The sequence below is a fragment of the Plasmodium coatneyi genome, chromosome 2 (genome assembly GCF_001680005.1).
Source record: "Plasmodium coatneyi strain Hackeri chromosome 2, complete sequence".
Classification (NCBI taxonomy): Eukaryota; Apicomplexa; class Aconoidasida; order Haemosporida; family Plasmodiidae; genus Plasmodium; species Plasmodium coatneyi.
Genome location: NC_033557.1, coordinates 345373 through 359978, shown reverse-complemented (window position 1 = coordinate 359978; position 14606 = coordinate 345373). Strand labels below are relative to the sequence as shown.

General features: G+C 40.6%; 3 protein-coding genes across 3 annotated transcripts in view; all 3 read left to right on the top strand.

Moving 5' to 3' along the window:
• PCOAH_00002920 (KIR protein) overlaps window positions 1-5379 on the top strand; it is a gene marked incomplete at both ends in the record, with an annotated part of 32926 nt that extends 27547 nt beyond the window's left edge. The window contains 3 exons of the mRNA XM_020057107.1: window positions 1445-1490; window positions 3758-4520; window positions 5122-5379. Of these exons, the coding sequence (XP_019912693.1) occupies window positions 1445-1490; window positions 3758-4520; window positions 5122-5379 (1067 nt within the window). The remainder of the gene's footprint in view (window positions 1-1444; window positions 1491-3757; window positions 4521-5121) is intronic.
• Window positions 5380-7851: 2472 nt separating this feature from the next.
• On the top strand, window positions 7852-11845 carry PCOAH_00002910 (Uncharacterized protein; the record flags this gene model as incomplete). Its single annotated transcript, XM_020057106.1, is given in 2 exon segments — window positions 7852-9969; window positions 9989-11845. 2 exon segments carry the CDS (start codon window positions 7852-7854, stop codon window positions 11843-11845), a joined length of 3975 nt encoding a protein of 1324 aa, XP_019912631.1.
• Window positions 11846-12631: 786 nt separating this feature from the next.
• On the top strand, window positions 12632-14571 carry PCOAH_00002900 (Uncharacterized protein; the record flags this gene model as incomplete). Its single annotated transcript, XM_020057105.1, has 7 exons — window positions 12632-13052; window positions 13207-13278; window positions 13430-13528; window positions 13652-13897; window positions 14019-14147; window positions 14286-14357; window positions 14501-14571. 7 exons carry the CDS (start codon window positions 12944-12946, stop codon window positions 14569-14571), a joined length of 798 nt encoding a protein of 265 aa, XP_019912651.1.
• Window positions 14572-14606: the final 35 nt, after the last annotated feature.

The following is a 14606-nucleotide window of genomic DNA, read 5'->3' as shown; positions in this document are numbered from 1 at the left end:
TGATGCAGGAGTAAATTTAAATATTATTTTTATGCATTTTTATAAATTTTTTTTTATTATATTTAGTGGTTACGGTGGTTACGTACTGAGAACTGTGAATAACTGTAGTTTACGGTGTGTGGAACATTACAGTATTGAGGAGGAACCTTACACACACACTTCATAACTTTGCGCGTAGGGAAAGGGCATTATATTTAGTGTTCTATGTTCTATTATAACCTACCATCCCACGACTCGGTGTACTATTATTTGTTTCTCCCCTGGAAGACGGCGTAGTGTATGCAGGAGAATGTACTGTAGTGGGATCAAACGTGGAACTTGTTTCCGAACGGTCCGTGTAGCCTATTGTTGATGTTTCTCTTAAGTCGTCAAATTGTTGTTGGCTTGACCTTCTCTTTCTTGTGCTCCTTCTTCTACTTCTTCCATTTCCAGAAGAGTGGTTACCGAACCAGGAAGTTAGTGGGGAATACTGAAGTGTTTGGAGGGGAAGGAAAGAAAGTGGGAAGAGCAAGGGGGGAATGTGTACTATATATATAGCACACATTCTGTTCTCTATATTTATTAAAAGTAGTAATAAATATATAGACAAAATACTACTATTTACATTGTTATTGTAATTATAATTATAATTGCCTATTACAATTGTAATGGTAATTATAACTGTATACTTTAGTTATAGTTGTAATTACAATTGTATACTTTAATTATAATGGTAATTACAATTGTAATTGTTGTACTTACTTTATATAAAAGGAGAAGGATTGTTTGTAATCCCACTGCCACCATTGAGGAAGTAAGCGAAGCTGTGGTGGTAGCTTTACTTATGGCTTCGTCTGCTTTAGAAGATGCTGTTTGTACTGCTTCGGGCACTATTCTTTCTTGGAGTGATTCTAACGCACATTTCAGTTCTGACAGTTTCGCTATATTACAATATCCCAGGTATTTTGTTTTGAATTCTTCACAATATTCCCTTTCTGCCCCGTCCTTCTCTGCGCAATCTTCCTTCACCTTGGTACATGCTAAGGAAACTTTCCTTAGATAATCGGACCATTTCCCTTTACAAATGGGCCCATTCTGCAATATATCCTTTTCTATGGTATAATAATCGTAATAATAGTCGAATATTATTCTTCTCTGTTCGAAAATAGCTTTATCAGGATTATCACAGGGAATTCCACATTGTTGATTCCCGCAAGCTTTATTTATATCTCCACAAATGAGTCTTATTTTATAGGGGAAGCCGGGAGTTTCCCCTTTACTTGCAGGTATTTTACTTCCTATCCAATAATATAGGAAATGATAGGCTTCCTTTCTGGGTTTATTCGTGCGTCCATACATTTCACACGCACTGCATAATGCTTTTTGTATTTTATCATATTCTTCTTCTATTTTCTCCTTGTGACTTTGGAGTGTCTCTTTTTTTCCCGCGCATGCGCCTGTACAGTTTTCCCCATTGTTTTGGAATACATCATAGAAAGTAAACTTGGAAGGTAAATTATCCAAATTCAGTCCCTATAAATATAATTAGTGGAATACATTTATACTTCCTATATTCATTATATTATGTACAGAATATTATGTACATGCAGATGTATTGCATATGTATATGTCCATGTACCCTCACATGGAAGGAAACACATATAATAATCCGTATTACCTTTGTCATGGTTAGCGTGCTCGTTTGGTGTATGATGTGAATTTGTATTAAACTTCTCTATATATATTCGAAAGAGGGAGAAGTATATAGGTTGTGCCCGTCCGATATTGATTATTGATGAATATGAATATGGATGAATACTGAAGTTTTCACTCTGTGAATACTACACATTTCTTAATTCTCGAATACTGATAGCACACATTACATACATACATATGTGTACGTATAGGTTAAATCATTGTATATGTATATATATGTATACGTATGTTAATATATATATGCCTATATATGTATATATGCATATATATAAACAAATATGTAGGAATAACAGAGTAGCGGCAAAATAAAGGCAAAAAAGTAAAGTGAAAGAAGGAGTCAAAAAAAGGGGCAGAAAGAAAGAAAAAAAAAAAGAGGAGAGAAGGGTGGATGAAACATACACCTCCTTTTTTTTTTTTTACACACAACGTTCCTTTTATTTATGTATTCACTGTATTATGGTATTGTGCTGTACTCTATTGTGGAATGGTTGCATTGTGCTATCTGTTGTTCTTCATATGTTCGTTTGGAATATGACATTATTATATTTAGGCATGCGCTTCTCACCAGTTATTAACTATATATAAGAATGAAATTCTTCTCCCCTCCCCACACACACCTTTTAAAATGAAAAAAATTTAAGCATGTGATATATTGTAAGTTCATGTTTCCCTTCTATTATTATTAGGAGAAATAAAATTATTAAGAAAATTGTTATGGTACATGTTTTATAGTTCATATGCACATGTGCAGTAATACTCTTCTCCCCCCTCCCTCACATGTGTACACCCATTCATATGTAATATGTAGAGTGTTGATTTATGGAATAAATAAAAATGATAAATTTAAAACAATTATGTGTGAGTGTTATTTGTGTGAAGAAAAAAAAAATGTTCACACATTCCTATATAATAATAACATGCTTTTACACTATACCTACCACTCCTCTCCCCCATTCTTTTATTCAGGACTTCTCAGTAGTAATAAAAGTTCCTTTTCTTTCTTTTTCTTTTTTTCTTTTTTTCTTTTTTCTTTTCTTTTCTTATTTCTTTTTCCGTACTCAATTATGATATAGTAACAGTTCATGCATATGGGAAAGGATGTGCATACTACATTATGTGAACCAGATTCATTTGAGCACATTTCTCCTCCTCCCTTTTTTGGGGTGCACATTATATATTTTTTGCACATGTTAATGGGTACACTTCACGTCTTCCTTTTTTTTTTTTTTTTTTTTAATTTATATACGATTTTAAAAGGATTCAGGATATTAAGGGGAGGTTTAAAATGGTGTGAGGGGTTTAGGGTTCAAAGGAATGAGTTGTTAGAAGGAGTGGGGAAGTTGAAAAGATGTGAGAAGATTCAGGGTTTAGGTTCAAAGGAGGTTGTTAGAATGGTTTACAACAGTCTGAAAAAGAGGGAAGGGACCTCAGAAGAGTTTCACTTCCTTTTCTTTCCTTCCTTTCCTTATCCTCCTGTTCTATTATGTGACTTCCTTTTTGGGCTTATTTCTTCGTACCCGTTCTTACCTTAAATTATATATGTGCACATATAATGAAATGATTTTGATGTACATGTAGTGTGTATGCATATGTTATCATTGTTCCAGAAATTAAGTAATATACACTGCTGTTGAAAAAATAAAAATTTCACACTTATAATCATAAAACAAGGCGAAATTTTTATATATTCCTTATACATAGTTGTGTGAACAACAACCCTTCTTTTTTAAAAAGTAGAACATATATAAAAAATAATATACAAACATAGAAAGCATGTCAACATCTCTAGCGGTGAGGAACAATTTTTAAAGGAAGCAACACATATAATGTGTGCACATATATATAATACCTTTTTATATATACATGTGATGTTGTGTAGTGTGAAATAATACAATTATATAAGAATATACACATATATATATATATATATATATATAGACATACATATATATATATTCCATATCCTTCCTTCCTCTTCCTCTTTTTACAATTATATATTTGCAGCCTTCAAATCCACAAAGTTTCCCTTCACATAAAAATTTTTACAGTGAACTCGTGGGAGCACGGAAGACTGTGATGATGATTGTACAAAGAATATGAAGAACACGGTCCTAAATGATGGATCTTCCATTAAGCACTATAAAGGTGAAGTTGTGCATGCTTCATGTTATGTGTCCAAGAAATATACGAGCGGGGGGACACATAAGAATGAATGGTGCCATTTCCTGTATTATTGGATAGGATATAAATTATATCATCATACTACACCTGGCCAAATCAAGAGCCCCCTAAATTATATTTGTAAATTAATAACGCAAACATATGGGAACAAAGGATGCACACTTATTTGCCCTGATAATATTGACCAAACCATTTTCGGCCAAATGAAAGAGGTATTCGACTATTCTTACGATTATAAAACCGTAAGAGGAGAGTTACTAAAGGATGGATCCCATTGTGAGGGAGAATGGTCGAGTTACAGGGACAAAATTTTCTCGGCATGTGATGCTATAAGTAAGCACTGTCAAAATAGTACATATGCTGGTGATCCATATTGCAAAAAATTTAAGGATAAGTACGACCAATATTGTGATACAGTCAAACTGTCCAAAGAAAAATGCAAATTGCAATCTCAATTAACATCTGTACAAGAAGAGAAGGCGCGGGCAGAGCAAGCACAAAAATTAGCACTCTCTGAAAAACAAGCCATATCCACCAAACTAAACAACGCCATCCATCAAGCAAATAAAGCTTCTTCTCTTTCTTCTGCTTTTGGTACCTTAGCAGCATTAGAATTACCTGCACTCCTTTTCCTCGCATATAAGGTAATAGATAGAACTTTAGAATAATACTATAGCTAATAGTACTTCCTCCTTAGAACCTTCCTTTCCTTCCCTCCTTAGACCCATCCTCCCTTCCTTTCCTCCTCCTTAGACCACTTCCTTCCCTTCCTCCTCCTTTGACCTCTATCCTTTCCTTCCCACCCCTCCCTAGACCCTCCTTCCTTCCCTCCTTAGACCTCCTTCCTTCCCTCCTTAGACCTCCTTCCTTCCCTTCCTTAGATCTTTCCCTTCCTATTCCTTTGACCCCTCCATCCTTCCTTAGACCCACCTTCCCCTCCTTACACCCTCCTTTATTTCCTCCTTAGACCATTCCTTACCTTCCTTCCTTCGACCCTCCTTACACCTTCCTTCCTCCTCCTTAAACCTTCCTTCCTTCCACCTAACAACCCACCTACCACCTTCCACCCACCCAACACCCAAATCTGCACCCCGTTGCACACCTTCCTACCACGCACCTAACAACCCACCTACCACCAACAACCTAACAACCTTCCTTCCACCTACCACCTACCACCCACCTAACAATCTTCATTTTAACAGGTACATCTAAACCTTCCCTGTTAACCCTTTCCTTCCCTTTTAGTATAAGCCATGGTCTTCCTGGTTCGGTAACAATTTTTCTGGAAATGGAAGGAGCGGAAGAAATAAAAGATCTAACATCCAGCGCAACTTCGACAACTTAACAGAAACTTCAACAGTGGACTTCACAGGAAGTTCGGAAACAAGTTCCACAATAGACGACCATTCTACCGTTCGTCCTTCCGCCTACATAGGACAACCCGGGGGAAGAACAAATAATAATGCGGGAGGTCTAGGGATGGTAGGTTATCAGAACATGTGATGTAACACATCGTATATAATACATCGAGTGAGCGTCCAACCTCAGCAACTGTAATGACTTATACCTAAGGAACAACAAAGAACCACTTTTGGAGGGTATGGAATGTGCCGAAGGAAGGAAGAAGAATTTTGTACACATGTGCACATAAATATATTTAATAAAAAAGAAAAATGAAGGGAAAAAAAAAGAAATAACACAAAAATGGTTGAGGGAGGAAGGATGAAAAAATGGGTAAAAAAAAAAAAAAAAGCGCAAAAAAGTGAAGAATAGGACTGGACTGTTGTTTTCAAGTTGGTATATGCTTAAAACCACCTTTGACATGCAGTCCTCTTGAATTGCTTTCCTCTTTTTTTGCTTTTTCCAATTTTTCCTTTTCGCCGTTCACGCAAAATTGTGCCAGCGGCTATGTTGAAAAGGAACACAAAAAAAGAGGGGAAATTGACAAACACGGGCATAGCAGCGAAGAGGAAAAAAAAAATTATGGCGAAGAAGACTTGGCCAAAGGGATAAAATTAAAATGCGCTAAGATTAACACATGTGCCATAATTCTGCCGAAGGAATAAGCATATGGTCTACAGTTGTTTTTTTTTTCCCCCTTCTTTTGAATGCACTTTAATCTCGACGGCGTCGCAATGTGACCATTCTCAAAGAGATCATTTTGCATGTGTGCCTCCCTTCATTTTCATACAGTCAAGGAGTTCATTATAACAGAGAGGTGAACTGGATGCAGGGACTAAAAAATAAGAAGGGGGTTCACAAAAAGGGTTACCCTTCTGTGACGTCTCACGGGTACGTGTACCCCCCCCTTTCTGTTTACACCCCGAGGAGGTGGAATAAATTGCCTGTCTGCTTATTTTTTGGACGACACACACCCATTTGCCAGGTGTACAGGTTAACCTCTTTTTTTCGCCTGAGACCGTTCAGGCAATTTGGAACATTCCTCACAAAGAGAAAAAATTTATACAAAAAAAAAAAAGAAAAAAAAAAAAAAAAAAAGCAAACAAGTTCGCTTATAAAGAGAACAAAATGGAAGAATATCCTCATCTCAGATGAATACTGATGATATAGTGGATGCCACTAAACCTAAGTAACGGGAAATGGTGTTCGCATATCTCCCTTTTTTTTCCAATTCGACGGTGCAGTATCTGTTGGGAGTGACAGGAGTGAGAGGATGTGAGAGGATGGGGGAGGGGTGCAGCAAAAGAAAAGAACTTATTGATACTTCCTAACACGGCCTGTGTGTACATAAAGCGCTTTCTTTATTTTTACGCGTTGTGCTCTTTTTTACCTTACCCTTTGATCGGATGCTTTGAAATTTTCCACTCCAATTGGTGTGGTATGCGATTTATATGCCTCCGGTGAGCTGCTCTCAGAAGCTCCGTGAAGTGACGCCACTTGAGTGGTTATCTTGAGCAAGCAACTGTTACAAAAAAATAGGGTAGGTTCCCCTTCCGCCTGCCCACCTTCACGCTGTTGCACTGCGCTGGTATGATTATGCATATGTAGGAAACTTTTGGCTTCCTTTTTTTTTTTCATCTCTCCGCGATGCATTTGAATGGTTGCTCACTTTCCCTTTTCCCTTTTCCCTTTTCCCTTTTCCCTTTTCCCTTTTCCCTTTTCCCTTTTCCCTTTTCCCTTTTCCCTTTTCCCTTTTCCCTTTTCCCTTTTCCCTTTTCCCTTTTCCCTTTTCCCTTTTCCCTTTTCCCTTTTCCCTTTTCCCTTTTCCCTTTTCCCTTTTTTTATTTTTATTTTTTTTTTTTCTTTCGGAGAATCCCCCTGAGTAGGTGTGCTCCATCTCACGAAGCACAACATGGCCGTGACGCAGCTGCACATGGGTAATTGGCTAGTTTGCGGAGTGGCAAACTAGAAGATTGACAAGTTCGCGGATTGGCAGAATATAGCAGAATGACGGACCAGTTCTCTTCCTCTGCTGGTCCGTATTCAACAGAGCAACTGCAATTGCAAACTGTGCGAGGTGCTTTAGGGACCACACGCCCCTTTTCTTCCGACGGAACGTTAACCAACCTGCGGGCAGGGAGCTGCGCTAATTTGTCTTTCCCTCCCCCGCGGAAAATAAAGGAATTTCCTCCTCAGAGGGTTACCCCCACCCTCCTTAAATTACACATTACGGGGGAACATAAAGGTGTATAACACCCGTTCGTTTGAGAGTTCTCCTTTGGTAAGGTTTTTTTTTTTTTTTTTTTCTCTTTATTTGCCGCCTTCTCTGCACCATTCGAGATAGTGAATGAAGTTAAACCGTCGCTTGCTATGATTGGAGGTGCTTTTCGTCCAGTTTGTGCTCCTCCCGATGTACACGTCTCCTTCAGGGGAAGAGACACACCTTCCAGGCGTGATACTTCAGATATAGGGGGGTGGTCGCCTGTCGGTTCGATTTCTTCCTGTAGCTGTCCCCCCACATACAAACGTATAGAAACACCTGACCTTTTTGAGCACCATCTCCAAATTGTGAAGATGAATAGGGAGAAGCCCAACGAGGGGAGAAAGAACGTGGGGGCGATTCTGCACAGATACTATGGGCTAGATGGGCGGAGTAGAAATGGGGACCAGGAGGAGGGAGAATCACGCATGAAGTGGAATTCCCCAAAGAGAAGTAACGAAATATGCACGGAAGAACCCATAGATGTAAGCGATTCAGAAGAGCTGAACCAGAAAAGCACCGACTTTAACGTAAGTGAGTACTTTAAAAAGATCCTACAAAAGGCAACCCTAAAGGATCTGATACAAAAAGCAAAAAACATAGAGAAGGAAATAAAACAAAAGGATAACTTCATGCAGTCAGTAGTGTATGAAAATTACAACAAATTTATTAAAGCAGCAGATACGATCGTAAATCTGAAGAGAAATTTTAAAAATGTTAAGGACAAAATAGGAGACATAAATGAGCAACTGAATTCTATAGATAACAACTCTCATTTGATGAACAACAACATTGGGAAAAACTACAAAAAAATTAAAAGCTTGCTTCAGATAAAGGAGCTACTAAATGGGGTCCATAGCATTATGAGTATCCCGAGGAGGATGTTTGATCTCATCATTTTAGGGGACTACACCCAGTCGTTACAACTCTTTATGGAGGCTGTTCCTTTTTTTTACGATAATAGAGACATGCGCATATTTCGGGACTTATATTTAGACAGCGAAAATATGGCCAGCATCGCTTGTTACTATTATGAGGAGCAACTCCGCAAGGGTATCTCCTCCAATCTAAGTGAGAACAACAAGCATGGGGAGAAGCCCACCCACCTAGATGGGACCTCCGCGGAAGACTTTTTCAATCACCTCTGTGAGCAAGTCATCCCAAACGAAGAAATAACTTCATCCCTCTACCTTATTTTGGCCTATGGTAAAGACAGAAAGGACGTGAGAAATGTGTTCCTATGGAATAGACTTACAACGATGAAGTACCTACTCCGTGAAATTTGCAATTGGGGGAGTTACATCCAAGGGGGGACCATCAAAGATGAAGAGGATGATGATCAGTCTGCGAAGGAAAAGGATCACGCAAGTCACACCCGTGAGAGTATCCCCCACGACGAAGGACATAACAGGATGTTCAAAACGGTGTTAGAGTTGGCCTACACGCAGTGGCTACATTTTTTCTTCACCATGATACGGAGCTATGAGCAGCTATTTTTGCAGGATTTTTATTGTGCGTGTGAAGAGACGGGAGCGCAGAAAAGTGGAAGAATGGAAGCTCTTGGTGGAATTCCTCGGTTGAGGGACTTGATGAGGAAGTTACGTCTGGTCACCGTTGACGTGAGGAGCAATGCGGGGACGCTTCCCACCATCCCTTCCACTCGCGAAGGGTGCGCAGGAACAACCACTCATGGTGGCAACGCACCAAACAGAGGAAGCTTCACCCCGATGAATTGGAAGGAGGATCACCTAGAAGGTATACTGAAGACGGATGACGACTGGGAGGTGGTCGAATTGCTGATGAAGATTTTCTTCAAGCTTTTGGAGGACTTAACGGTCGACCTCATATACATGTTCAACCCCCCGGTGAAACTCATCGCGCGGTGCGTGGGGGTACTGCAGGAGGAGGTGCGTGAAGCGGTGAGCAAGGCAGATAATCGATCCGTGAACCTTAGTAATATTCACCCCAGAAGCAGTAACATTAATAACAAGGGAAGCGTCTTCCCCCTCATGGACGAGTTTCTCAAGAGAATCAACTCCGAACTGTTAAGATTTCATGTGTACCGCTTGTGCCTCCAGAACGACCGCAGTCTCATGAACTTCTTCTACCTGTGCAAGGAGAAGGAAGCTAGTTATATTTTGGAAAACAAGCCAGAGCTCAGTCACCACATTCTGTTAAGCCTTTGTCTTGTCCTCATCGACTTGGAGGCCTTCCACAAAGAGATACCCCTAAAGGGCACCGATTTTTATTTCAAAAATTTGATTAATTTTGTGACCATTTATTTTGTCTTCCTGATGAGGTTTGTGGACTCCTTTATCAAGTACTTCGTGTGCGTCTGTGAAGGTGCCGCGGATGGTGGCTCCCCCTATGGGGGGGATCCCCCCGTTGAGAAGGAGCAAATCTTCCAGTGCAGAAACATATACCCTCCACAGGTATATAACAGCGACGTAGCGAACGCAGTTGAGGAAGAAAAAAAAAAAAAAAAAAAAAAGCACTTGGAAATGCACAGCCAAGTGGATATACCAAAGCATCACATTTGACGGTGGTGAGTTCCAAAACGTCTTGGTAGAGAAGAAGAAGTTGATGAAGATGGACTTTGACAAGTTCATAGAAAGCATAATAAAGGAGCACAAATTCGAGGCAGCGAAAAAAAGCGAAATAAATTTTCTGTTTACCCTAGTGGGAATTTTGGACAACATGAAAAATGAAGGAGTGTTAAAAGTGTTCACTGTAATTGTGGACATGTATAAAGAAGCACATACGCTGGTGAATGAGCGAAATAAAATTAGCCTTCGCTGCACTTTTGAGGATCTCATATATAAGGATTCGTATCCTTTTTGCAAAATGAGGGAAGATCCAGCTGATGCTCACACCGATGAAGAAACTCACTCGAAGGGGCAGCCATCCATCAGAAAGAGGTATCTGAATCGAGGTGGAGACGACGCTCACTGCACGTTCGAAGGGGAGGATGTGCTGGATGGGCATGATGATCACCCGAGGGGGTTGGAACATTTGACCACGCAGGAGGATGCAGAAACGGATGAGGAAGGAAAGTTCCACTCGGTGTTCATTCGCCAGGAGGAGGAGGTAAAAAAAGACAAAATGAAGAGTCATGACATTGACTCGGGGCACTCTGGTGAGCAGAATAACGCGAAGGATGGTGACCATCTTCTCCTTCTCAAAAGGAGCGCGAGCTTCATGGCTAGCGAGGAGGTTGCACCTGGTGAAGCTGCGCACGCTGCCATTTCGGCCCATAAATGTGGAAAAGTCGAATGGGGAAAGGAAACCAAGTTAGTGGCCGAAGGGGGTGTCACGAAAGGAGACACCCTCTCAGGGGAAAACCCCTCGGAAGAGACCAAATCGGACGAAATTCACTCCGATGAAGACTATGAAGACAACCCAGATAATGCAAACAAGTACGTCGTCGGAATTCGCAACTTTGTAAAATTTAAATTCCTCGAAAAAAGAAACGAGTTAATGAATGCCTTCGTTTCGTACTACTTAAATAAAATGTCGAGAAGTGTAAAGGAATTCATCCAAACGGAGAAATGGACTGAAGAGAAGAAGACCGAATTAGTGAGCACAAATTTTATATACCTCTTGAACAACATTATCGCAGTTTATTCGTACCTGGCGTCCTTCCTGGAGAGCAAGGCGACTGGTACCGCCACTACTGGAGCTGATTCTGCTACTGGTCAGACGGACCATTTTAACGACGTGATGGGTAAAATAGGGGAAGCGCTGGAGCGGGTGTGCAAGGAGTACGCAAAGGGGAAGAGAGGAAGGACCTCTTCGGAGATGCAGACACGTGGAGATAGTCATGACGGGGGCGAAAGCTACCCTGGGGAGAGCCGTAGCGACCTAATCAACAACGAGCAGAAAGAATCCCACGATGAGAAAAACCTAGAAATGTACATGTACAAATTATACATGTGCAAAATGAAGAACTACAAAAGAAATTTACACTTGGAAAAGAAAAAAATTATTCTCGTGATAATCAAAATTTTGTTTAAGAATTACAGTGAATATGTGCGCGACTTCCATTTTAATGAATACGGATTTGAAAAATTAAGAGTGGATTTTTTTTTCTTCTTTCACTGTCTGAAGGTTTTTGTTCCCATGGATGATGAGCATGTGCTGTTCGTCATTCTGAATGAAGTGTTAATCAGTGCATATGAGCGCTCGACGAAGTTCACCCCGTCCAGTGCAGGGGTGAATACCCTATATCAGGCCTACTTACTGAAGGAAGTTGACTGTGATATGAAGGCGAATGGGGATTTTATAATGAGCAGTTTGAGGAGGGTATAGTCTGTTATAATCATAGGTGGGACATCTAGTATGTGTACCTGTGAGCGGTAATGTGCTTTTTTGCATTTGCCCGTTCATGGCTCCTTTATGGCCCCTTTCTTCAAAATGTCATTTTGCTCGCAGTAGTCGCATCGATGACGATTGATTTGTTCAAGTGTGTTTGTGTGTACCTGTCTGGGGTTATTTGAAAGGGTGTAGAGTTGTCTCACCCTTGTTGTGTAGCTCTAAATTTTTTTTTTTTTTTTTTTTGTATTCCCTCTGATTTGTCAAAGGCGAATGTTTATAACGGCATGATGCTGCGCTATTTGTGTGGAAGAATAAATGTTTCATTTTTTTTCCTTTTTTTCGTATTTACATTTTTGTATATGTCTCATGTGGGATCGCTTATTTGAAGAAACATCTTTGAACCCTTTCAAGGGGCATATAATGCAGGCGCTGTGGAGAGGCACCCAGACAGGGCAATCACACATGCGCATAAAGCCACTCGAACAGTTTGAAGTCCTTCCTGGGACACGCTTACAACAGTTTCCATTCTAACTTTTGTTAATTTTCAATGTATGAGAGGTATAAACGGGTTGCCTACTACGTGTGCACTTGCTATTATTTGTGTGTGCATTTATTTCCCACGCGGAAGAGTGGGGTTACAGCGGCAGAAGGTCCATTAAGCAGTTTTTCCCCTCGTATGTGTATTCACTGCGTAATGAGGCACACGTTTGCTTCTTTCACGGGGGGACTATATATGGTAGTGGACGTACCAGTTTGTAACTAGCACATTAGAGTGGCGCGAAAAAAATGCCATTACTGTATGAACAAGTGTGGGAAAAAAAAAAAAAAAATTCCGTTATTCTATGAACGAGCCAAAACAAAAAAAAAAAAAAAAAATAAAAATAAAAAACAGCTATTTGAGGTTTTAAAAGAAAACAGCCATTTCGAGGTCTGGAAAATAAAAGTTATTCAAAGTAGGCTCATAAAATACGCACACTGTCAACGGAGAAGCAGAACTGCTCCCCGAGGCAACAGATTGGCGACGCTGCGCCCATTGCGAACGAACTGAAAAGATCGCTCTTGTACCCCCCAGAGCGGACAGAAGGCAACCAAATGGAAGCTCAGGGGGAGCAGGACGGGGGGAGAGGAAAAAAAATATCCATGAAGTCTATTCAGTTTATATGGAAAAAGGCGCAGGAGTTGGAAAAGGACCATTTGCTAGGTACTCCTCAGGGGCGGAAAAACATAAAGGTCGCAGCGGCTCGGCAGAGAATGTGCCTGAAGCTTTGCTAATGCACGTGCTGCCCCTGCATAACTCCAAAGCAGGCGGATGAATAACGCTCACCTCTTTTCCCCGTCGTTTCCCAAATGAGCAGTTTCCTTCCTGTGCACCCTATACATCGTGGAGGAGCTCAACGACTACGTAAAGAGCAATAGCACCGATATAGGTACGTAAGAATTGGCATAAATCTGTAAGAGGTGCCCACGGGATGGAGGAAAAAAAGAGGAAAAGATAAATCGCTGCATGATGGGTACCCGCTTTTTACTTTATTTCCTTTTTTTCACGTTCTTACACTTTCACTCACTTCCACCTTGAAGAGGCAAAAAATGTTTTCCTGCAATGTCTAGACAAGGCTGAACATATCCGCTCATCTTTGGACGCAGTGGACTACACGAAGTTAGCCGATTTTTGCAAAAGTAACAAGCCCACAAAAATGAAAAAAAAAAAAAAACTCAAGTTTTGTGCGAAACTGAATAAGCCAAATGGGTAAATAATTCCATTCTGTTTCCCTCGATTCCTTTTTTGTGCCACCCTCGCAGAGCTATTCCTAGCGGCTGACCGGCACGACAGACAAGCAGAAATAACAAAAAAAACACTACAGATGTTTTTCACCTCTCAAATTTTTTACGAAATTTTAAATCATTTCCAAAAATTAAACGAGGATGAGAAGAAAAAATATTTGTATGCCAAGTACAAAACGGTTTATTTGAAGAAATGCTTTGACAACGGCATAAAGCCCGAGCCCGGTTCTCCGCGGAACGAAGGGGACCAGACACCTTCGCCAGGTTATCCGATGGGCACAAGCATAGCTCTGCACATGTATATATACATATATTTATGTGCATGTGTATGTGTATACACCCCCATTTGCAACAACATGGACGAATGGGCACATACTTTGTGTAGGAGTGCCCGTTGATGAAGGCGCCCCCGACTGGGGAGAGATGCACCAAGGAGAGCAAAACGAGCAAACTACCCAGAAGGACTACACGGAGAACTGCGACCGTTTAAGGGACATGCAGAAGTTTGAATTTGGTTAAAGAATAAGTGCTGCCCATTTGGCATCACAAATGAACCCCTTTAAAAAGTTCCCTCCACTCCACGGGATATGCACGTATCACAGCACGGACTGTAAATATGAGCCCCATTTATTTCCCTTTCAACCTTCCGCAGAGGCCTACAAAGCGCAACAGAACGGAGTTGATTTTGCCGCAAGCTTGAAGCATGCACAGTATGCCGTTAATGGTGCGTGAGGGAAAAAGCGGGAAAAAAAAAAAAAAAAAAGAACCACACAGACCTAAGGAAGGTCCCAATGTGCACGAATTAATGTATGCACAAGTAGCATTCACTATACATTTCTCCCTTTGCGTATCTTCTAACCTGTGCAGCCCTTCTTTTTGAAGACCTTGACACGGCCAAGCGGGAATTGCGTATAGCCCTTTCACACCTGGAGCAGTGATACAACTGTGCAGTTGTGCAGAAGTGGGTATAGGA